This window comes from Bemisia tabaci, chromosome 2 (genome assembly GCF_918797505.1).
Source record: "Bemisia tabaci chromosome 2, PGI_BMITA_v3".
Classification (NCBI taxonomy): Eukaryota; Metazoa; Arthropoda; class Insecta; order Hemiptera; family Aleyrodidae; genus Bemisia; species Bemisia tabaci.
Window position 1 is genome coordinate 13,408,626 of NC_092794.1, and position 26,132 is coordinate 13,434,757.

General features: G+C 36.8%; 1 protein-coding gene across 1 annotated transcript; it reads right to left on the reverse strand.

Annotated features, from left to right (window-relative positions):
* Positions 1–4,523: 4,523 nt before the first annotated feature.
* Positions 4,524–20,704, reverse strand: LOC140223994 (sodium-dependent transporter bedraggled-like). Its single transcript, XM_072296720.1, has 11 exons — positions 20,480–20,704; positions 19,459–19,609; positions 18,860–19,051; positions 17,786–17,946; positions 15,959–16,181; positions 14,981–15,261; positions 13,910–14,041; positions 12,630–12,857; positions 12,163–12,360; positions 11,529–11,698; positions 4,524–10,494 (listed from the first exon to the last, which is right to left on the reverse strand). Exons 1-11 carry the CDS (start codon positions 20,597–20,599, stop codon positions 9,999–10,001), a joined length of 2,352 nt encoding a protein of 783 aa, XP_072152821.1. The 5' UTR covers positions 20,600–20,704; the 3' UTR covers positions 4,524–9,998.
* Positions 20,705–26,132: the final 5,428 nt, after the last annotated feature.

Genomic DNA, 26,132 nt, shown 5'->3' on the forward strand with positions numbered 1-26,132 from the left:
AACAACATTGAACTGACGTCTAGACCATTTCGATGATAAGCGCTAGAAACACTTTGCTCCTACGATCTACTACAACCTTTAAGAATCATTATCTACCATTGCAATAAATTGCAATCACATGGGAAAAATATTTTATCGGTGTGTCGTGCATGTTGTCTATTCGTGGATTGAAGGGGCTCCTTCTTATGGAAATTCATTACAGTGAAATTATAAAATAGGTTGCATTTGTTTTGTATTGAAATTGCCTACCTTTCGTATAAAAGGCACACACTTTATCGATCGTTTAAAATCAGCGTTTAAGTACCGAATGATATAAAAATATTTCAGTTTCATTGCATTTAATTAGTCTAATATTTTCGCTGCGTTGTGCTACTCAATACATATCTTGTAAGGTGTCTAAATGAACAATGAAAAAGAGGGGCGAGAATGACTGTAGAAGAAGGTTAGGGAAGAACAGAAAACCGCTAAGGAGTAACGACCGACTCTAGCCTGTTGTTCCCCGTTGCAGGTTGCATTTGTTTTGTATTGAAATTGCCTACCTTTCCTATAAAAGGCACACACTTTATCGATCGTTTAAAATCAGAATTTAAGCACCGAATGATATAAAAATATTTCAGTTTCACTGCATTTAATTAGTCTAATATTTTCGCTGCGTCTGTGCTACTCGATACATATCTCGTAAAGTGTCTAAATGAACAATGAGAAAGAGGGGCGAGAAATGACTGTAGAGAAGGTTAGGGAGAACAGAAAACCGCTAAGGAGTAACGACCGACTCTAGCCTGTTGTTCCCCGTTGCAGGTTGCATTGTTTTGTATTGAAATTGCCTACCTTTCGTATAAAAGGCACACACTTTATCGATCGTTTAAAATCAGAATTTAAGTACCGAATGATATAAGTTTCATCGCATTTAATTAGTTTAATATTTTCGCTGCGTTGTGCTACTCGATACATATCTCGTAAAGTGTCTAAATGAACAATGAGAAAGAGGGGTGAGAAATGACTGTAGAAGAAGGTTAGGGAAGAACAGAAAACCGCTAAGGAGTAACGACCGACTCTAGCCTGTTGTTCCTCGTCGCAGGGTCGGAATATTAAAATATCATTAATTAACATTGTGCTACAATTGTGCTAACAATGTGCTACTCGGTACATATCTCGTAAAATGTCTAAATGAACAATGAGAAAGAGGGGTGAGAAATGACTGTAGAAGAAGGTTAGGGAAGAACAGAAAACCGCAAAAGAGTAACGACCGACTCTAGCCTGTTGTTCCCCGTCGCAGGATCGGAATATGAAAATATCATTAATTAACATTTAATCGTTGAGAAAAATTCCGGCCGGCTACCAGAGTTGGGCACGGACGATTAGAATGGTGGATCAAGATTTTTATCTCTTACCTTATAGGGCAGGTCATCATGAAAGCCTCGGCTGTTCACTGTTCATGATAAGGAGCTGCGGGGGCCGATCGGGCGAGCGAGGGTTGAGAGGGTGGTCTGCGCCGGGGTCGACGGGACGCAGGCCCCAATCAATGACTGAATGGCACCCGCTCGTAAGGGAGGCGAGTTGCCCGCCACCCCCTCCGGACGTCGCGATTTCGCTCCTGCGCCCCAGAGACGCCCCCGGCCTCGGCGCCACGCGCCTCTCATCCGGACGCCCCGTTCGGCTGTTGAGCGCCGCGTGCTCATCTTCGCACCTCAGAGCCGGAATCGGCCTGTTGCAAACTTTATCTAGAGCAAATATAAATGTTATTTTTCATACAAAATAGCGCACAAATCACGATGAGTCCATCGGGAAAGTCTTGGTAAAAGATATTCGCTTTTTCATACTTCCTACCTTAAACGATACTACGGCACAAATGGAACTGTTTTCAGTACCTTACTTAATTTTTTTTTTTTTTTTTTTTTTTTTCATGTCTTATTTTTAAGTGTGTTGCTGTTTACAGCAAATGAACGGCAATGAGCCTGTTGCAAACTTCATCTGGAGCAAAAGTAAGGGTTATTTTTGATGAAAAAAATAGTTCTTGAGGCACGACGAGCACATCGGGAAAGTATGAAATAGAGTACTCCTATCTTCACGATCTGAGTAAAAATATTCGCTTTTTTAAACTTCCTGCCTTAAAAACGATACTATGGCAAAAATGGACCTGTTTTCAGTGCCTTTTTTGATTTTTTTTTTTGTTATATATACATGTATAAAATGTTTTATTTCTAATTTTTTTTCTGTTTACAGCAAATGGACGGGAATGACCCTGTTGCACACTTCATCTAAGTAGAGCAAAAACAACAGTTATTTTTCATAAAAAATAGCGTACAAATCACGATGAGTGCATCGGGAAAGTCTCGCAGTCTTGGTAAAAATATTCGCTTTTTTAAACTTCCTGCCTCAAAAACGATACTACGGCAAAAATGGACCCGTTTTCAGTACCTTTTTTTTATGAGCCTGTTGCAAACTTCAGCTAGAGGAAGAAGACTAGCTCGACGCGGGAGTAAGTCCGCAATCACATATCTCGTATGCGGTGTCTGAAAATCTCCGCCTCTATGTTTTTTAAAGGAGAACAAATTGACATCATTCCTACTGCAAGAAAAAAAAAATTGAATTTTCTCATCATAAAAATTTTCCCCCAAAAATGTGCAAGGTTTTGATCTCCTTGCTTTCAAATTCTTAAGACTGCAAACTCACGCTATAAATAATCAACACGAATCGATCGAGAAACAAAAAGTAAACCGATCTATGTAATTCGATCGATTCACGGGTTTGCTGATCGATTCGGTAATCCAGGATTGCGCGAAAGGTCTAAGAAAATATATGAGGATTGCGCGAATTTAAAATGCAGTTAATTTAAGGTAGAAATTTGGCAGAATAGGAAACAGTTGGAAAATACCTAAATGCATTTAATGTTAACGCTAGTTTAGGTTAGTTTTTTGATAGGTAAGTCATAAGTAGATGTCTTACCTCCTGATGATAAATGAAGTGAAAAGATTGAATCATGGTCGTGGGTATAAAGTACTTTGCTAACTTTTCTCGGAAAAAAATTTACTCGGGAAAAACGAGACAACGTTAAAATGCTCATACGGCGTCGAAACACAGGCCTTTCGAGCACTGTCATTCGATACCTCGATTATTCTAACGCGAGTTCGAATAATCGCGCCTAACACAGTGCGACCGGCGTTAATCATATATTAGCGCCTGCAAGACTTCAGGAATACTTCACGCATTGCGCCAAAAAGTTCGGTCGGCGCTAAGCCCATATTAGCGCCTGCTAGACTGCATGAATACTTCTCGCATTGTGCCGAACGCAGTGCAGTCGGTCAGTGGGCGTGAAACGCATATTAGCGCTTACAAGACTGCCGACTGCGTGTCATCATTCTGGACTTTCTGTTCCAGTTTTTACCGTAATTAAAGTATTCTAGTTGGAGTCAAACTCGGATGATATTTAATTTTTTTTAGTTACATTAAAAGAAAATACCATCATTCTTCAACACCTCCAACCGAGGACTCCACCTCCGATTTGAGGAAAGGCCAAAAGTAGCTTAAATAATTGCTTTTTCACACACGCTGCGCCGCGCCGTTCTGGCTTTTGTGGGCCCCTGCTGTTTGTCAATTTATTTCTGTGGCCTACTGGTATTATTTTTCTGACAAGAGAAAATAGAAATCGTCAAGAAATAAGAGGTAGCTGAGAAAGCAGCTCTAACTCTGAAAGCTGACAGTCCAGTCAAACGGAATTTAAGGTCTTTCATTCAATCAAACCAGCCTCCGTATACTCTGTGAAATGCATGAGTTTACGGTCGCTATAAAAAATACGATTGAAAAACCTCCAAAATATTTTTGTGATTTGCCTGTGTGATCTGCTAGGTTGCCTTCAAGGCAATGCAACCCAACCCCACACCGAAGTAAATTAAGTTGCATCCATTGATTGGCTGTCTTCTAAATGTTGCTGCATATCCGTAGGACCAACTACTTGCACTTGAGTATAATTATTAATAAATTGACGAACACGCACAACCGATCTCAGAAAAAACGTCGTACGAACATTCGAACGTTGCCAAATGTACCTCGATAAAGTACGCATTTTTACAGAAATAAATGGATACCTATTTCCCTCTGGAAGTTTTGGATTATCAAATTGCGGACAAACTTTCACTGAAATATTGGGGGAAAAAATTAAAAAATGTCTTAGCAAATCCATGTTTTAGTAAAGGAAATTTGGCAACGTCTGAGAAATTCATTTGGCAATTTTTCCTCAACAAGGCAGCGCAGTTTCACATCCCTAAACTACAAATCCACCAAAATCGTGATTCTTTTTAGAGAATATTTTGGCAAGAATATTTCGCAGGATATTTTTAGACAGTTGCAGAAAAATTGAGAGAACAAAATGGACATAGGTCTTCTTTGCATAAAAATAAAAAGTGAGCGAAGTTAGCAACAACTACCAAGAAGTATTTAGAAACATCTTGTTTCTTGATCTCAACATCAGTTCAGGAAAGAATGAATTTAATATGAATTGAAGGAAAAAGATTACATCAAAAGAGTTAGGAAATAATTTTTTTATTAAAATACAGTAAGCTTATTAACAAACAGAATTTGAACAATTTATAAGCTAGTGAATTATTATACAACTTTGCCTTAATAAAATACGATTATCACAGATAGAGCACAATTAGTTTTTTTTCAAACACTTTTCGGAAAATAATCATTAAAAAAAATTGACAGTTAAAAAATTAAATTTACAAAAAAAGAACAAAGAAAAAAAATCATTCTAAGAGTAAAACCTACTTTTATAAGGCCTGGTTTTACCTTGTACTGATTACGACTTCTAAGAAAAACGTTATAGATGCTATTTTGGAAATTCTGTAGCTAGGACAAAATATTCAATGGCGTGGACAGCATTTTCGGCCCTGAAGAGAAACTGTAGGTCTGATAACATCGACCTCTGATTAAAATTTCAAGGGTACTCAAAGTGCTTCGAAAAAATTAATCAGAAGTATTAACTTGACAAAAAGTGATAAATACAAGCCTACCTGGAGCACAGTAATGGAGGAAAAATAACCTATTTGCTTTTTAAAAAGATGGCAAAAATTGGATCTGTATTGAAAACCTTAAAGAAACATCAAAGCTGCTTCATGGGAGATGGCTCAAATCAACATCCTGGGTTCATTTTAAACAGAGAGATGACTGATTTTCGATAAATATGGTCATGGTATAGTATTTTTTAAAAGAATTGATATTTGTAACAGGTCATTGTGAGTTTGACGAAGGTAAAAAAAAAAAAAAGGTAAAAAAACAGAAGAATAAAAAGAAGAAGAAAAGAATAGATCAGTAGTCTGTACCTAAAAAAAAGCTTTTGTTCTGGAGACATACTCTCCACTCAAAAATGCGAGAACTTAGAGCTCTAAAATCGTTGAAGAGACTAATTCACTGACTAAATCTTGTTCAAATACAGCTCAATGAGCCACAGATCCAATTATTACCGATTTATTGATGTCAATGAAGAAACTGTATTTTGCTTATCAATGTCAGTAAAATCAGCGAAGGGATGATTGTGTTCAAGACGTCTTCCTTGATGTCTCCTCTTTATTATGATACTGTCAGTTCTTGGAAGAATTGGATGTGGGCCGTTGCGAATTTTCCCATATGAAATCAAAACAAAAAAACAAGCATTGGAGACATCAGGTCTGGATGGTGATGTGAGGAGGAGAAACAACCAGCCCTTGACGACAAAAAAGGTGTTTGTAAGCAGCTGTGCAGAAGATGCTCAGCTGGACATCATTCATGGACATCCGTCATAGAAAATATGAGACAACACAATCTGAGGCACTGATGTGGAAAAACAAAACCAGCCTACTGCATATATTTTATTTAAATGCAGTTAAAGTCTTCACTACAAACTTAGGAAATTAGGTACTTTATACAATTTTAAGACACATCAGTGGTGCAATTTGGATTCAAAACTTTATAAAGGCCGTGCAAAAATGGTTCCATGACTTAAAACATTAAACAAAATTGGACAAGGAGACAAAATTAGAGTTGAAAGAACATTCCTCAACTTGACAAACTCACTTGATGTCTAAATCAAAAATATGAGTGAGAATGGATTTTATCTTGTATTTAAAATATGATAACATTTACCTACATTACGCTTAAACCTACTGGAGGTAAGACAAAAGCTCATGAGAAAATTAGAAAGAAGGAAGGATTGTTCTCTTTCTCAAGATTAATTTAGAATCACTATTATTTATTTTCAAATAATAAAAAAAAGTCCCTTGAGTGGGGTCTTTAAATGAAAAACAATGTAGCGCCGTCTTAAAGTACACCATCTAATCAGTTCTTTCCTTCATTTCCTTCTAAACTTCATCCAATTAAAATTGGCAGAAGGTTAAAAACTCAACCCATTTTGCCATGTAAATTGCTTTAAAATTTTAAAAGTGACAGAGCTATCAATTATTCATAGAACTATAATTTAAAAAAATAAGATGAAAGGCACACAAAAAAGTGTAAAACATTTTTAAATTTGTATGGTGAAATATTGTAAGAATTGACATAGTTCTGAAATTAATTGAGGATTTTACAAAGATAGGGTGTTGTTTAGGAGTCAAATAGAACCTGCAGTTGAAACATTGCATTTCTTAATTTTTTTTTTGAAGTTTCAAGTCCCCTTACAATACACCTTTATTATAGAATCTGCAAAATATTTTTTTAATTTTTGGACTATTATAATGAATAACTTCGTAATCAAAGTATTGGGAGTAGACAATACCTTAAAAGAAGGTAATTTGTAAAAAGCTTTCTCTGACTGACTTTGGTGATAAAATATTGAAACTGCGTAAAACCTTACATTTGGCTTTACACAACAGGATACAGAGACTTTGTGCAGAAGGCACTATGTATGAGCAAAATGATAAGTGTAAAGATTACCAAAAAGCAAAACCACATACGTATCTCTGTCTGCGAGGTTGCAAACTTCCTGTCTTAGTTTATATTTTCTTGGACAAACTAGTCAACTTAATATCTTGAAAACTTCCTCCAACTCTCTTCTCTGTTGGTAGAATATTTTGCATGAATTTCAAGTTAAAAAAGTGGCTTGGGCCTCTTTAAAAAACTAAAATAGGAGCGGAAATTATGAAAAATCGCTATGGTGATATGTGGTTTTGTATTTTGGCTTTTGATATGATGTATTATACAAACTAAAAATCTGAGGAAATTTGAAAAATTGCTAATAAAATATTGTGCACGATCGGTGGCTCTGAAATACAGTGAACACGGAAGTAAACACCATCAAATATTGCAGTGATAATGTGACTCAAGTAAGCCATGGGCTTGAAGATGCTTCATCCTAGGATGTTTAGGATAACAATTGACAGAAAAATAGGAGAATACGTTCGAAAGAACACACCAAAAACAGTTACAAGAGGAGTCTTAGAAATTTTTGATAATAAAAAATATCCTTGACAAGCAAGGTAAATGCAATTGATTTTAAACATACGAAACACATGAATTTTGATGACAGATGTTCCCCATGTTTTGCTTACTTTTTACAAAGCCTTCGAGTGTTCTAGGGAGCAATAGATTCACAAAAGGACAGAAATTCCAGCACCACTATTTTTACTCAGCTGACTTGCTGCAGGCAAAAAATTTAAACATCAATCTGAGAGTTAAACCAAAAAAGATCAATGAATCATTTGAAGGAGCAATAAAAAAAGAAGAAGAATCGATAAAATAAAAGCATCCAAATAACAATGTCAAGAGACATTTGGCGCAGAAGTGTCTTACTTTCATATGATAATTAAACTAAAACTTTACCGAGGATTTCAGATACTGATAGGTTTTCGGTTAAACGCCTGAATAATTAGAATAACTTTTAGAATAATAGAATAATTTTTAGAAAAGAGTTATTTCTGAAATTTGAAACTTTTTTGGAAAAAATCTGTCCTGAACTTAAATTTTCACAAACACTAGGTACGGAACATGTTCATAAAAAGGCCCTGATGAACAATGTAGGGTCATCAATTGCATTTACAATGAAATGTTACCTTCTTTATAGGAAAAACGACTTTCTTGCTAAACGCTCTGAAATATAGATATTCCATTTATCACAACTTGTTGATGTGACAGAGAAATTTTTTTTTTCTTTCTCCTCTAACATCCCACTTTCTTTCTTTAAACACTCAGATTTGCATACTAGAGGAGTTACACTGGTATGTAGCACTATGTTTAAACTACTGTCTTATTTCAGCATACATGACATAAAAACAATGAACACGAAAATTACAAAAATATATTTCTAGTCGGCAGTTAGAATTAACTAATCCTCATTATCATTTTGAAGTAGTATTAGATACTAAGCTCTTCTATACTTGACCGTATTAGATCACCTGTGGAATATTATAACTTCTAAGGCATTGTAAGAGATGAAAATTAGAACATGTGCATTGAATATACCTACACATTCAAAATCTGCAGAGCAGAAATCTTAAAAAGTGTACAAATAGATGCCGCCCCTATTCCTCCATCTACTATCACGTGGAACAGCTCAATCTACAGTAATTTGATATAAATGGACAAAAAAAATAAATAGATAAATCTTTGACTTCCGTAAGGTAATTCAAAAGCTCACTCATTTGTCCTGCTTCGAGAGAGGTAGGGGAAATTTTTCACTTCTGAATCAAACTTCAAAGCAAAATAAATTTAAAAAAGAAAAAAAATCTTCTCATTTAATATAATTACTGCAAAATTATCAACTCAAAGAAACAACTGTTCCTTAAGCGCAACATTTGACTATTGAAGTGACTGAGAGGAACTTGAATAGACTTTTATAAAAAATTATTCTTAACTTTGCAATTTGATTTACTGCTGTTACAGAAATATAATTGACATAACTCTGTTTCAGAGGTCAAGTAAAGAAAATAAAGAGTCGAACAGATGTGTCTTGCTCCTATTTTAATCACATTTCACCATGAGAAGGGTAGGAACTCAAATATTATCTACAGGGGCAATGAAAAGGCAAAACACCTAACTTGTATTAATCCTCTTGAAGAAGCAGGAGAAGGAACAAAAATTCTCTGAGCAAAAGAATTTTTAAAAATTTAGAATTAGCATTGAAGGATCCCAATTTAATACTATGTATGCAGTATTTTTATAATTGCACTTTGGGATTTTTCACTCGGAAAACTTACAAGGCAACAAAAAGTCCCATCCTGAGACAAAAATTATCATTAAATTTATTGATAGCTTCTCAAGCACATATAGACCCCTGAAAAATTCTTAAGAGAGGGAAATCAAAAGGCTAAAAAAGAGAGTCTGTTCCAAACAACAGACAGTTCAACCAAAGATTTCAGAGCCTCGACAAACTGTTGATTATCCAATTGGTTCAAATTTGAACTTCAAAAACAGCACCAAGAATTGCCGATAAAAGACGACATGTTTCCAAAAGCTGCTTTTTCTAAAACCTCGTAGGTGAATGAGACAGAAAATTACGAGCGAAAAATGCAGTAAATGAACAGGAAATTTTACACCAGATTAGTTGCACATTACTTATTTGATTTTTACCCGTAAAATCTGATTAGAATAGAACAACTCCACCTTCAAGTTGAGATCGTGGATTTCATTGAGTTAAAGGGGCTCACAAGCACTAACTTGGAATAATGAGAAGAATGAGGGTCAGGCTGATTTTAAAGTCAGCTACATAAAAGTTACCCTGCATTGAGAGGGTATTTGCGGTGACATTTAAAATCTTATGTTCCTTACTGAGAAGGAAATTTAAGAATAAATGGAAAAAAAGAAAAAAATCCTAAAATAATAGACGAATTAAAATGTGAGCCCTGAAGAGTTTGAAAATCATCTAAAAATAATCGGCTCTGTGGCAAAGTCCTTGCCTGTCAAAAACTCATTTTCCAATTTTTTTCCGTTTGGAAAAAAATAAAAATTAAAAATCACAAAATTAAAGGCACAATATGTGCTACCGACTTACATATTATGCCTAAGTATTACGCAAAGTTCAAATCAATTCATCAATTGATGGGGCTTTGCGTAGAATTATTTTTGATATTTTCGTTATTGAACACTAAAGAATCTTGATTGATTGGCACAGCATTGCGTACTAAATGCTCAACACTAGAACTAACTTGACTTGACATACTATTGGACCTGAGAACTTGCCTACGTAGACTGCTCCTTAAAATATTTGCTACATCTGATGCAGTCATAGTTCCACCTCCTTGTGCGCTCGCGTCAGAAGGAAGGTGAGGTCTTCTGATTACTTCGTTAACTTCGCTTTCTCGTCGTGGGATTGTTATCTGAGTGCGGTTTGAATTACCGTTTCCTTGCGACTGATTAATCTCCACCAGAACAGCTGCGTAGTTGGGAGGTGGAGGTCCCCGAGGGCTTGCAGGAGGATTGGCCACATCATAAGTGTCCCTGGTCTGAGTAGGAGTTCCAAGTGCAGAACGTATGTTTCTGATACCTCGAACACTCCGTCGCAGACTCTGCCGCAACAGCTTTGCAATTCTGAAATTGGAAACATATTTTCAAGGAATGTCATATTTTCAAACATATGTGCAAAGAATGTTGGAGGAGAGGTTGCCCAAACAAGTTTTGGATTGGGTACCACCTGGGAAGAGGCGACGGGGATGTCCCGTAAAAGGTTGGCGGCAAGGCGTTGACGAAGAGATGTTGCAGTGTCAATTGCCCGATAACCTCTGGGAAGACAGGCATATGTGGCGTTTGGGTGTCGTAGAACGCCAGAGTGCGTTGTAAAGCGACTTTATAGATATATATTTTCAAGGAATTTTCCACATCAAATAAAACAAGTTTTGACCTTACAAAATCTGGCACTGTTTTTGAATCGCGCCTGACAGCCTTCATGTCAGAATGGCCATACACTATATGTGAACAACAATAGCTCTTTCGAATACTTTACATCTTGCCAACCTTAATCAGCCTCCATTAACATTTTTGATATCCTCCACTGAGATCTAATGAGAGGGTTTGTTTGCGCTCTGTAATCTGAGGTGGAAATACAATAGGGTCATTTGATGTTTTTTCACTTACCTCATTTTGGGTGATTTTGTTGTTTAAAGAATATTGAAGTATTTTAAAACAACCTTTTCGCCGAGGATTATCCTCACTTTTTAAACCATTAAATATGATTGACATTCGATCATTTTGGAAAAAAAATTTACCGAAAAAAACAGAAAAATTTATTCTCTTGATTAAAATGTATGAATCTTCAAATACTGCTACCTCCCCTCGATTAAATGGATTGTCCTGTCATATGGATGCATAAATCCTTAAGACGACCCAACATCACAAAGTCTGAGGAGGATATCAATAAACAATCATTGCTCCTACGAAATGTCAAGTTATCTAAATTGGTCAGCTGTCTTGGAATTGCCGAATAGGAAAAAAACAATTGAACATAAGGAGTGCTGATTGAACATTTCAGTCCCGTAATGATTGTGAAATATGTAGCTGTAAAGGTTAAGCCCAATCAAGCTAAGTACAAATGATTGTAGGAGGGAAAGGAATCTGTAGATTAATACCTTGCTCCGGTGGCTGTTGAGTAAGAGGGGGGTGGAGTGTACTTAGGAGGCGGATCCTCCACAGGTATTCCACCACCATGTCCACCACTGTTTTCTGAATTCCCTTGGGCTGCCATATCATGAATATTGTGCTGCAGATCGATTCTCGGTCGGTAGAGAAGTTGTATCCGCTGAAAACATAATTTTTAATAGAATTTACTGGGTACCATCCGAGACACAAAATTGCCTAGGAAAAAGTGTTATGATCTATTTTGCAAAGGAATTCTAGATAGAATTGAAGAGGAGTTTACAACATTGCAAACCGAGAAACATAGTCCAGGAGTTTGAACGTCAATATTTACATTTAATGATGTTAGGGAGCAATATAAGTATTTCTCAGACACTAAGTCAAAGATCAGTGTACGTTTCCTTGATTTTATGTCAGAAATATACAATATGTCTTTCAGATTTGATGTTATACTACTCAATATTTATGCTGCTATATACAGTGGTTCAGTTTTTCTTGTAAATTCTATGTCAATAGAGAATATCTCTTCGCACAAACACCATCTGAATTAAGGCGCAATATAGTAGTGATTTTTGCCCCTAAATCAAGATCACTTAGATATTTTGTTTTTAATATAAAGGCACTTACTTCAAATATATCAGGGGGACCAGTGGTCAAATAGCGAATAGTTTGAATAACGCCTGCTATCGGTACTAGGACAAGCGGAGCTAGCTGAATTAAGCAACCCGCTTGGCGGCCCCACACTGGCCAATAATCATAACCGGGGATTTGCCAGTTGTATAAAACCTTGTATCCTCCATTCTTGATTATGGTTGTGGATAACAGCTGCAAAAAAGAGATAGTAAGATTATTCCTCATTATTTTTAGGCTTAGCAATTTCAAGGGGATTACAGCTATTTTGATGTCCGAATGGTTAAATGGATTTAAATACATGCTCGCTTGATTTTTCTATCGCAAACTTTGAACTTAGGTTTTTCCGTTTTTTTAAAAAAAAAAAAAAAAAAAAACGAACGAACGAACATCTTAAAATAAACTTCATCAAGAGCATTTGAATGTCGGCTATCAATAATTTAATATATTTCAGAGAGAATTACCATTAAAGCAACGGGCAAAATAACATTCCAAATAAAGGAAAGCATTGGGGCAACCCATGATTGAAGGAGCTGAGATGTATGCGAAAACAAAGTTGCCACTACTGTTTCTCCACTATATGGTCTCCCTCGAACCATGAACACAGCTCCGATTTCCAGTAAATAAAGCAACACAAGCCACCAACTGGAGCCAATACAGTAGTCAATGTAATAAATTACAAAGATTCCAAGCTGGAACATAAATAATTAGGAAATTATTAAAAAAACTGACTTTGAAAAGATAACATTTGATAAAAATACAATAAAAGGAACAGAAAACTCAAGAGGGAAGTTTTTAGTAAATTGACCTGATTGTTTTCTAAAACTATAACAAATATCAATGCTTGAAAAAAAATCAAAGAAACAAATTTTCAGACTTTTGATCAAGTAGAGGAACAAACTTGAGAATTTGTTGTTTACTATGAAGCTGAGTGTTTACCCACTCTGATGCAATAAGATTTCTAAGGAAAATTACTCCTTTTCTAAGGAAAAAAGAATTGGTTTAACCCTTGTAACTAAAGTATTGAGATATATTTTTTTTCCAAGCTACAGAAAATGACATTAAGTTTAGATATTTGGTAAACTATAAAATTTGTGCTCCCGATGCAGCACATCATATTTTAAAATGTGTGCCGTTGCTTTACATTTTTACGAGATGTTTTTACGTTGGTGAGGAGCAACCAGGCAAAACCTGACAAATTAAAAACTGTTGAGTTCTCTCCACCTAATTTGATGTGATAGAAAGTTTACAAACCAAGATAATCAGGTTCTAATTTCACCATCAAGAAGTTAATTTCAGTGAAAAATATTTACAATTGAAAGAAATGACAGCATTCCTATTTTCATCGATAATTGACGATCAAAGCTATAAAAGCCAAGCTACACAATGAAGAGACAAGCTAATTTCAGAAGAGGCTGTCAAAAGTCCTCGAGCTGCTCTTTTTACTGTGACTGCTGTCTAGATAGTGCCTTTCAAAAACATGCAGACAAGATTGCAGGGAAAATGAAAGAGAGACTCTTAAGATAATCGTCTCATTTATTTGTGATGCGATTATTAACCTAGAAACATAAAAACCTGTTCATGTCACAATAAACTTAGTCTGAGTACCTCACATTGGATTCTTTCCGTTTCTTTAATAAACTATGTACATAGTTTGCAAAATATGATGCCCACTAATAAAGGAAATAGAGAGAGGACAAATGCACAACTTGAAAAGGGAGGGTAATAGTGAGATACAACTTACCTCTGATGTCATTGGTAATCCGATTATAAATGCAAAAAGGCAGGTGAAAAACGTTATAGTTGTTGCCCATGGTTTTAGAGATTTCACATCAACAGCTATGATGCCACTCACTACACAGTGCCAAATTGCCAGCTAAAAACGGATCAATTTTAAAATTAGTACAACATAAGATTTTGGAGTAAGAAAAAAACAAAAACTGAAAAGCTCTTCTGTGAATGAATCATGTTCAATTATCAGATGCTTTCAATGTAACCTTTAAACCTGGAATTTGAGTTACAAAATATACCTCCGGCACTATGATGACAAACTAAAGCATGTATATAGAGAAACATGATTGGATACTTTTTCTCTGTGATCATAGACCAACTTTATCAATGAGCACCAAGCTTTTGAAAACTTATTCTCACAATGGGTAAGTCGCGCTAGTTGCAGAATCATCTTTTGACATTTGTCGTCCTTCAGCATATGAATTAGCAAAAATGAAAAGATCTGTTCAAATTCCAAATTTTCACGTCCGATGTTAGCACAGTTACAGCTTGTCAAGAGATACAGCTTTCGAAATCATCCACCATGGTTTCATTCGTGTTTTACGTCTGGCAACTAAAGCAGATGAGAGTCTCATTGACTGATGAAACCAAGGTGGAAGAAACCATAGCTTGCATTACTGCATAGGATGATGGCTTGCGGCATATTTTTGGACTTTAAAGCGTGGCATTTGAACAGTTTTTGTTATTTTTTCCTAACTAATAAGCTTAAGCCACCAGAGCACGATTCTGTGACTAGCCCAACTGACTTATTGTTTTGCACTTTAGACTGAAGTATTAATGCTTGGATTTTAAACTTCAGATTTCAAAAGGTTCAAATGTAGAGCCTGCAGTCACGTCTCGCAGTTATTCAGGTAAATTTTGGCATAGGTTCAAAATAACAAAGATATAAGTGATAAATTTAATGTTCATTTTGCACGGAGATTTTCAGTCATAATAATGGGGAAAAAAATTGCACTCCGACTTGGTTAATGGTCTCTTGATTATGAAAGATAAAACATTTAATAATTTAAAAATTAAAAAATACCTGCTGAGCGATGCCAAATAATGTCAGCACAAAATAAAACAGGACGGACCAAAATGGAGAGACTTTATCGGCTCCAAGAAGAGCAAAGGTCGCAGGAACTAGTTCAGTGGCAAATCGAAGTGCCTGGTAACCACTTTCATGCCTAGGATTTATGCTCGGATTTATTACTCTCTCACCGAGAAACAGGCCATTATGGGGCATCCGATGTGGGCCAACGGCATAGTGTGATGGAGGTTGTGGAGAATTCCGCCTGTGAAGAAATCTGTAGGTGGACATTTTTTCTGCAAAACAAAGAGAACTCCGGTCAAAGACAGACAGATACGTACATAGATAGATAGATAGACACATGCATTGCTTTATTTGAACTCTTTAGGGTTTTATAAAGGACGTTCTTACTAAAGTCACAATGAATTTCTTAATAGCCTATAATTTCAAGAATTATAGGCTTTGAAGCATATTAATTGATACTTTTTTCCCCATAGAAATTTCTCATATATTGCACAAATATTGCAGGCTTTAAAATTATTTAATTATTCTGGGCTCGGATTTTGTTGGCAGGTTTTTGGTTGACCGCAAGTTAAGACAAGAACGTTTACTTAGTTATTTGATCGCCGATTGATGATTTGCGCCGTTAAGGAACTAAGTAATGGCTGGAGCTTGCTGTAAAAAGCTTAACTTGTGCACAGCTTGAGTTTAAAATATAATTTTCCTGACTTAGAATTGGATTAGGAGGTTGGGTTCAACTTTTGGTCATCCATAGCCAACAAAATTCCAGTCTGAGCACACATCATATTTTATCACATACACCCGAGAAAAAAGCTCAAAAAGTCTCCATTCAATTATCATTGAACCTGCATTGGATTTTCTTTCCTTCTTTTTTTTAATACTATACTTGAAGCTTCAGAAATAACTAAAAGGTCACGATGCTGTTGCTATTCGTTAAGAGGAATGGAACATAAAAAAATTCGGTAAACTTACCAAAGGAACTTGGGCTGTAGAGAAAGCCATGAGCTAAAATAAGTTGATAACAAGTATGAGCAAGGAAAGAGGAGAGAATGAGAACTGCTAGAGTAATAATAATGACTAGTCCAGTATCACGGGGTAGCAAATTCTTCTGCTTATTGTGTGATGCAATCTGCATGGCAGACGCACCTAACATGCCCCACGTAGCGAATGATTCCACAAAAGCTGCAGTCCAGCTCTGAAAAGGAAAGAATGATTACCACAGGTCAGATCAGAGTATGCACTTAAAAATAAGCCAATGATTTTGTTCAAATATTTGAAGTAAAAAGTGGGCTGAGCATAGGAGTCCTTTCACAAAATAAATGCATAACGCTGTTGGGGGGAAAAGGGGGATTGAGGCTTGAGGAGAGCTTTATGACATTTTGTTTTTTCAATTTGAATTTTCTAGCACAGTTTTCTCATTATCCTTTTCTCTTAAAAACTTTAATCTTTATTTGGTTCATATCAAATAATAATAATAATAATAACAATAATAAATACAGGTATTAAACTCTTTAACAAATTACCCAATGAAATTATAAATTGTGAAACAATTAGCAGTTTCATGCATTACCTATTTGAATTCCTTGTACCAAAGTGCATCTATGATATTGATGATTTCTAACACTAAGTTTATGCTTTTATGACTAATTATGTAATTGTATCACAACATTTTATAAGTTTTTATCCGGTGCAATAAAAAATATCTTGAATCTTAATATTTTAGATGTGAGAATGTGGATAATTATTTGAAAATATTGCCTACAAAATCAAACAGATATAATCTTTACATTTTGTCAGAGGCTTGAAAAGAAATTTCAGAGATACTGCTCTTAATAGGTTCCAATTTCTCAACATGTAACAATAAAAACGAGAGAGAACTAAATGAAGAATGAGAGCTCAGCCTGAGGTTGAAGGTTGTATGAAATAGCTCATTCCTCCTTTCTTGCTATCTTAAAAAGAAATACCAAGAATACTGCAGTCGATTAACCACTACAAGAGGGCCTGCTATTTCTGAGAGTATTTTGCCTTTCTTAGACTTCAATTGACTCTTTCCTCAATAGGCCTGTTGCAAACTTTTGCTAGAGCAAAAATATGAGTTGTTTCTTATAGATAATGCCTCAAAAATCACGATGAGCGCATCGGCAAAGTCTGAAATGCACTCATAACTTCACAATCTGCGTAAGAAATTTGCGTTTTTTTAAGCTTCCCCCTTCAAAAAAGGATACTACGGCACAGGTGAACATTTTGTTAGAGGAGTCGCTCCATCGTCGGCGATATTCATCATGGCCGACACTTGCGCGCAGTTCCGCGCGTAATTCGAGGAGAGTTCAAGGTCAATCGATTCGGGCGTGGAAAACATGAACGTTAAAACATGCCGATTGTTATCTGGTCTAATCCAGTTCAGGTATTATCTCGTCCCATCACACGTGTTTTGGCGGATTGGCGTCGGCCATGATGAGTATTGCCGACGATGGAACGACTCCTCATACAAAATGTTCACCTGTGCCGTAGTATCGCTTTTGAAGAGGGAAGCTCAAAAAACCGCAAATTTCTTACGCAGACTGTGAAGTTGTGAATGCATTTCAAACTTTGCCGATGCGCTCATCGTCATTTTTGAGGCATAATCTATAAGAAACAACTCTTATTTTTGCTCTAGCAAAAGTTTGCAACAGGCCCATTTATGATAAAGTATGTATTTTGAAGAGCATTTTTCTGTGGTTAGTTAATAGGAATAAAAATTGTACCGATTTCAGAGTAATTCGAAAGGGAAAAACAAACCAAATCAGAGGAGCAATGTACCTTTGTATTTAAAAAAAATTCATTCCAATCAGTCTCAAGAAAAAATTCCTGATTTTGAGACATTCCAGGAGCAGCACCGAGCATTTTCGCACAGAGGACAAACAAACCCATCACAGGAACTGCAGAAAATACATAGATGACTTTGCCATAGGATTTTAAACCTGAAATGCAAAAAAGTGCCGGTAAAATTGAATGAAGAAACCAAATTCCATATTGAACACATAATTAAAACCTTACTATAAAACTGACAAATGTTTATCTTTAGAGTTGTGATCTGATTGTGCCAAAGCTTTCAAATACTCCGTAATTTGCAGGTGTCATAACTAAGCAGATTGCTCATTGGAAAATCGCATAAAAGAATATTTTTCCTAAAGAAAATCCCTGTAAATTTTACTCATGTACAATAGAGATTTAAATAAAAGTCACAAAATTTCTTTCACATCAAACTTTTCTGCAAGACTGAAACAAAGCACAAGATGTTGTGCTGGAGATGCAACAGCCGAAATTAACAAAAACATTACTCATGATGAATTTTAAAAAATTGAGGGAAAACAAAAAATTTTGATACTTCATGAAGTATTCGGAACCAACGGACAAGATGTGAAGAGAGTTAAGGTGTCTCTCAATGTTTTTATCCTGAATTCATGTTAATGACATTGTTCTGTTGTCTCATTCAATACCATCAGTACAAAAGAATCTGTGCTACATTGATGCAGCACCTCACATAGAAACAAAGCTTCATGCAAGACCAACAGTTGATATTAATGAATGAAAAGAACCAGTTTATTCTCACTTCCATACACTTTATTTTCTGGAATCTTGTTCCAGCTTTTCTCATTCTGAATCATAGGGCACAATACTCATAGTTACATTTAAAAAATCTCAGGACAAATGGACTGTAAGATTATTTTCAGAATCAGGCTCTACTTATTTTTTAAAAATATACATATATAAATGTGACATACACACTCCTCGACCATTGAGTGTCATGCAGGGAGTTTATACACAAAAAGAGCCTGGATGGGGCGAAGGGGGCAGGTCCTGGATAATGGAATTGAGATGAACTCAACCTACCTTTACTTAGAGAAATGAAAACAATAAGCCAAGCTACTGCTAGGTTGAAAGCTACAGAAAATTTAATACTGCCACTTTCAGATGGAGGAGACAGTAAATATTGCCTCTGTAAGACAACACCATTGAAATAGTCCGGTACAGTCTCCTCTAATTTATATGTGGCATTAGACCTTCTGAAGTCTGGTAGACCATCTGCGAAAATGGAAAAAAACAAATAAATTAAATTAATTTTAAGTTGGATATTGAGTTAATTGTAAATTTCGATACTGGTTTAAGACAAGAAAAAAGTTTTTTCCAAAAACCGAGTAGATTTTTCTGATCAAGCTTACAGCTCATTGAACTTGAAAATTGTTTTATCTCTTAGCTTTCCCCTGGTTTTTTGGAAATCTCATACTTCTGTTTGCAACAATGCATTAGTCCGGTTTTGCAGAATGATTGGTAGTCCCAGTTGCATAAAATTTTGTGATTTTGACGTTTCAGGAATATTCTCTTTAAATTCAGTAGTCACCCGCATACTCTAAGAACTTCGGTTGAGATGAATATGTTCTTCCTCACTCGTATGTCCCATAAAGCAATAATTATTCAAAATATGATTTTACCTTCCCGACTGAGATCTAGCGGCTCGGCCCATCTGTAGACATCCTGCTTTGTGATGAAGGAGTCGCGAAAATAGACGAACATCCATGATACTCCGATTATGCTGTAGATACCTAGCATAGCTTGTGAAAGCAATAGAGCTATGCCAATTCCCTGAAACAGGATGAAATTCAATCAAACCTTTTGATCGTAAAAATCAACATTCAAAAATTGTCGTCCTGAAAGAAGTTCTGATTGTGTGCTAATAAGCAATAACATTCAGAAAACTCAAATGATTCGTTGAACAGTAATACATAGAAAAGAAAATGAAAAAAGTAGTTTTCTAATGACGAGGAATTCCTTCGGGTTGAAATTTTAATGCAGAAGAGAATGAGGCGAGAAAACAGCAACAGGAGAGGAAACCATGCGTTAAGAAGACTCAGTTGAAATTCTGTAGAAAGAAAATTACTAATCTGATATAAATTGTTCTTTACTTCTGTGTATAAAAAAATTCAAGAGAAGATGGTATAACGCTGCAATGAAATATGCTGGGTGCTCTCTGACATATTTTCGAAAATATTAGGTACGGTTAATATTAGGTAGGAGATGGATCGTTGATAGAAAATAAAAATCTCGATCGAAAATTGAACAATAATTTTAAGTTGTTTTTTTTTTTTGCATACTTGGTAGTAGATTCTCGACTAAAATACACGAACAATTCTAGAAAAATTCGCAAAATATTTCGGATCTTTTACAAAATTGTACCTACGAAACTGTCTTTCATACTTAAACTTTATTCGTGCCTACATATAGAAATAAGCACTTTTCTCGGGTATTTCAGTCAGTAGACATAATCATGAAAATTTTATTAAAAGACTCTAATTTTTAGTGAAAAATGGAGAATGAACCTGTAACTATTCAATAGTAATAGGATTAGACTCAACATCCATTCAAGTATATTGTGATGGCACTGCTGATTTTTGATATAAGAGATAAAAATGGCTATGACAAACAAAAAGCAATTTTTAAGACTGATTTGCTGACCTTGAAGATCGGGGATATGCTCCACATATCGATGACGCCACTTGCCAGAAGTTGCCCGAGGGAAACATGAAAAGTGAATAGAGGTACGCCGACAATGAGTGACAAAATCACGAACTGCATGATAAAATTCGCTGCAACAAAAAAATAAAGCCACCGTTTTAGGGGATGAAAAGTTTTTCAAAAAATCAGACATTTCAACTGAATTTTGGGGAGTCAAAAGTTGTTGGGAAGAACTCCAAGAGATCTCAAAAATTGCTCAAATTATTGCTCAATTAAAGCATAATTTTTTTTTAAGCACAAGGACCATCGGTGAGCACCCCCCCTAGGCCGGGTCGCAAAAATGCAATTTTTTCCCGGAAATGAATCATGTTGAAAAAAAGTTGTATTACCTTGTCAGAATAACGTATACAAAATTTGAAGCGCCTAAGTCAACTCTAGACCCCTCCGCCTTAGCGATTTAGGCGTAAATTTTAAAAATGCATTTTAGAGGACGAAAAAAGGTCATTTTCAGTAGATTTTCCCGAGTTACTGCCCTTTAGGGCGAAAATTTTAAGCATTTTGCCGTATTCTGAGTGGTTAAACGAGTAACCGGCGAACGAATCATAAGAAAGCAGCGACGCCGCAAGCCGCGCCGCCGCGTCGCGGCGCCTACGCTTGCCCCTAGCGCGACGCGCGGCTGAATACCTTCCGTTAGCCACTGATCGGGCGCATAAAGGAGGGGAATGAATGTATAATCGCGGTTAAAACTGATTTCTCCATGAATCGAACCCTTTCCTTCAACATTCGGATGTTCACCTTAAAGATCACCTATTTTTATACCTTCCTCAACAAAGAAAGCTTGAAGTGTGCAGAGTTCAGCCTATTTTTTCAATTTCCTTATTGATTCAATGGGATTAAGGAAATTGCAAAAATAGTTAATTTGCTCTCATTTCGCCGGACCAGTTTAACAGATCTCAGCTGCTGAAATACCACTTGGAGCTGGGCATAAGGATGCATGCGATGCATGACGTTGAAGTCAGCGCGAGGGCGGGTTTTACCCCCGCGGGCTTTACCACCGGCGTAAGACTCTTGAAAACCCACCGCCTGACCTGGGTCATTCCTAGATGAATGCTATCACCTGATTGGCTGCCAACCGGGGGTAAAAACCCATCTCAAAGTTTGAAGTTCCTACGCTTGTCTTGTATTCAGTCACAAGATTTAGTTTCGCCTTATCGTTTGAACGACGAACATCGAGTGAACGTGCCCGTCGAATTGTGCAATTTGACTAAGTCGTTAGTTGATAGAGTCGGTTTAGTTGATTAAAGCTGTTGTGTGTGTTGACTGAACATTTGAAAATGGTGAAGAAAGTGACGAGAAACACGGTCGAGTGCCCTTTTTTTGGTTTTTCCGCACCCTTAAGTGGTTCAATGCTGCCAACAAACCGGGAGGTGATGAAGTTCTTTTATTACACTCGTGAACTTTTACGAGCCGAAAATTGTGGCCGGGAACCTACAATCCATATGATTGCTTCGTCCGTCGCGAAAAAACTGTGTGAAATTTGGAGGAGAGCTTCAATCCCTACTGTTACGGAGAGTGCCGTTAAAGCTGCGATCATACGGTATCATCAAAAGTGCGGTGACATTAAGAGGAGTGCGTGTAAACCTCATAAAGGCGTGTCACTTACGAAGAAAATTGACGATTTTAAAACAAATTCGCGGAAATTAATGGATATTTGTACTTGCAAGTGTCAGCAAATTAAAAAATGTACTTGCAAAAAAGGTTCGAAAGTTCCCGAAAAAGAGGTGTCGTTTTTAATCGATCAACGGACTAAGCGGCTTTTGGCAATCGGTGGCGTTGATATCAAGGAGACAGGAGTTTTGCTGAAAAGAGCGAGGAGATTATCGTCGCAAAGGAGTCACGAAGCAAGGAACTCTGAAATTGACAAGGAACCCGATTCAGAAATTCAGGTTTCAGATGAAGAACCGCTCTCACCAACGTCTCATCAAGGATTTTCAACAGATGGTGATAATTCGATCAGTTCAGAATTGGACATGCTTTGTCAGGAAAAAATCGACGTCAACTCTAATGTGCGCAAATCATTACCGGGGCAAATGCGTTTGCAATTACCAACAGTGACTGAAATTCTTGCAAGAACTGGTGTGCCCACTAGAGCTGCTGCTATGATTGTCACAGCAACTTTAGTAGATGCTAAATTAATTAACGCGACGGACAAATCGAAAGTTGTAGACCGGAGTTACTTAAAACGTCAGAAGAAGAAAATGTTAAAGAAAATTGCCGACGTTGAAAAGAAATCCAGAAGCGCAATAGAGGGACTGTACTTTGACGGAAGAAAGGACGAGACGATGCAGTTACAGACCGATGGGAAGAGGACTTATCAATCCAAAACCATGGAAGAACACATCGTGCTTGTTCAAGAACCTGGATCGCGGTACTTAGGATTCGTCACTCCCAGTAGCGGCACCGCAAAGGACATAACAATTGCAATTATTGATTTTTTATTGAAAAATGGAATCAACGCGTCAAATGTAAAGATTATCGGGTGCGATGGTACTAATGTTAACACCGGCAACAAAGGAGGTATAGTGCGGCTTCTTGAACTAAGATTAAAGCGTCCGCTGCAAAGAAGCATTTGCCAACTGCATTGCAACGAATTGCCATTAAGACACCTCATTGAAAATTTGGACGGTCAAACCAAAGGTCCTTATTCATTTGCGGGCCCCATTGGATTGGAACTCAAAAACTGTCACACCCTTCCAGTGATTGAATTTGAACCAGTTTTCACGATGTTGGACTTGGATTTTGTCAACCCCAAAACCCTCAGCAGTGATCAGCAATATTTGCTCCTGATTTCCGTGGCAGTGTCAGAAGGATTTTGCGAGGAGAGCCTTGCAAAGAGAACTCCCGGAAAAATGGCTCACACACGATGGGTCACAACTGCTTGTAGACTTCTGAGGCTCTACATTTCAACAGAAACCCCGTCCGAAAATTTGAAAACACTAGTTGAGTTTATTCAAAAAGTGTATGCTCCATTGTGGTTTTCAATCAAAAGAAACCACTCGATTCAAGATGGAGCACCAAATTTATGGAAGCTGATCAGTTGGTCCCGGTATCTGCCACAAGCATTGAAGGATATCGTAGACCCTGTTATACAAAGAAACGGTTACTTCGGACATCCTGAGAATATCCTCCTGGCTATGATCACAGACGAACGAGAAGAAGTACGAATAGATGCATGGGAAAAAATTGCAGAAGCACGCAAGACCAAGCCAAAAGAAACACGAATCTTCACGATTCCGAAACTGAACTTTGAAGCAGAGGATTATACATCCTTAGTGCAATGGAACAAAGTGGCCGTGACAGAGCCACCTGTTCTATCAGATCTAGACCTTGAAGATTTTCAACGTTTCGCAAGAGAAGGCGCCATTTTTAAAGTTGATTTCCCATGTCACACACAAGCCGTGGAAAGATGTGTGAAGGAGGTGACTTATGCATCAACCCTCGCTAGCACAGAAGACGAACGTCATCTTCAAATTTTACAACGGATGAAAAGTAGGAAGCGAATGCCCTCTTTTGAAAGCAAATCAGAATTCCGATTTTGATATTATAATGGGAAATCATGAATGATCGAAAGCATCAAAATACATATGAAGTCAAGACTTTGACATTCAAATGTTCCTAAGAAACACTAGAATTCATGTGTTCCTCAAAATCTCACCGTATTACAGTATTCTAATTTATTTAATGAAGATGACAATAGAACTGTAGATCAAAAAGGAACCAAAAACAAAGGGGGGATGGAGCTCAAAGTGCAGTTACCTCCACGTGGTGAGCTCTGGTAACTATTTTTGCAATTTCCTTAATCCCATTGAATCAATAAGGAAATTGAAAAAATAGGCTGAACTCTGCACACTTCAAGCTTTCTTTGTTGAGGAAGGTATAAAAATAGGTGATCTTTAAGGTGAACATCCGAATGTTGAAGGAAAGGGTTCGATTCATGGAGAAATCAGTTTTAACCGCGATTATACATTCATTCCCCTCCTTTATGCGCCCGATCAGTGGCTAACGGAAGGTATTCAGCCGCGCGTCGCGCTAGGGGCAAGCGTAGGCGCCGCGACGCGGCGGCGCGGCTTGCGGCGTCGCTGCTTTCTTATGATTCGTTCGCCGGTTACTCGTTTAACCACTCAGAATACGGCAAAATGCTTAAAATTTTCGCCCTAAAGGGCAGTAACTCGGGAAAATCTACTGAAAATGACCTTTTTTCGTCCTCTAAAATGCATTTTTAAAATTTACGCCTAAATCGCTAAGGCGGAGGGGTCTAGAGTTGACTTAGGCGCTTCAAATTTTGTATACGTTATTCTGACATGGTAATACAACTTTTTTTCAACATGATTCATTTCCGGGAAAAAATTGCATTTTTGCGACCCGGCCTAACCCCCCCCCCCCCCCCCCCCCCCTTGGCGCTAATTCGAAATAGAATGGAAAAATCAATGAAAAAAGAGATTTTCATGTTGCCCGGCAATCCAATTGCTTAAAGAGAGGTATTCTCACTAAAGGCATTATTGGTTCAATGATTTAACTGAGAAAATCCTTGTTTCCTTCCACTCTACGACCGCTTAAATAAAGCAGGTTTGATGGAAAATAATTAAAACAACACCGACAACCGACAGGGATTTGTAGAAATCCTTGGCTTAACGGATCTTAATTGTTTTCTTGTTTTTTTTTTGTTTAGTTTATTTTCAGGCGTGGCATTTGAACGTTTTCATACACTATTCTCCCCTAAATACACTGCAATTCTACCGTTTGGTCGAGGGGGGAGTAGGGCTCATAGAACTGAAGATTTGATTAAATTAATAATGAAACTTGAACTAAAAATGAAAAGAATATGAGGGGAAAAAACAGATAAAAAAGCACCTGCAAAAAATACATACCACGATAAGTAGAATATAAAAAAAATACGAAAATACATTAAATCCAAAGGAAAAGAGAGTAATAAAACTGAGAAAAAACAAGGGGGAAAAAAACGTATGTTTTTTACTTCGAAGTTATGCAAGAAGGTGGCTGCTTTAATCGCGCGAGATTCCAGAGAGGTTTTCATGAGAACAGTGCGCTTTTCAGCAGTATCTATCCATATACTAATCTTTGCTACACAATACCAGCTTCAGAAGATGAAAAATCAAGAGGCTGAAGACCCTTATAAGAACCAAGAGACCTCTCCATTTTAAGATTCGTGAATTTTTCTTTCCAGTAACCTTGAACTACACAAATAGCCTCAATTTTCTTACATAAAATAATCGCAACAGTGATCGATTAATATTTGATAGAATCATTTAGTTTCTCCGATTCGCATTGACACTCAATCCAGGGTGTCTATTAGTTATGAAAAACCAAAATTGGGAACTTTCGGGGACTATACTAGGGGAGTTTTTTCAAGAAAATTGGGGACTTTTTTCCCCGAAATAGTAAGAGAAAGGGAGCTGGTTAGAGCGTTAAAAGGCGTATTTTATGCGACTAATTTTACAAGTCATGTTGTACCGATGAAAACATACGAAAAACCAAGCAACACTTCAATTTTTTTTTTAAATTCTTTGTTATACCGCGTCGCCGCGGCTGGCGGGAAAATTAGAAAATTCCGGTGTTTAGGATAATTTTTGTC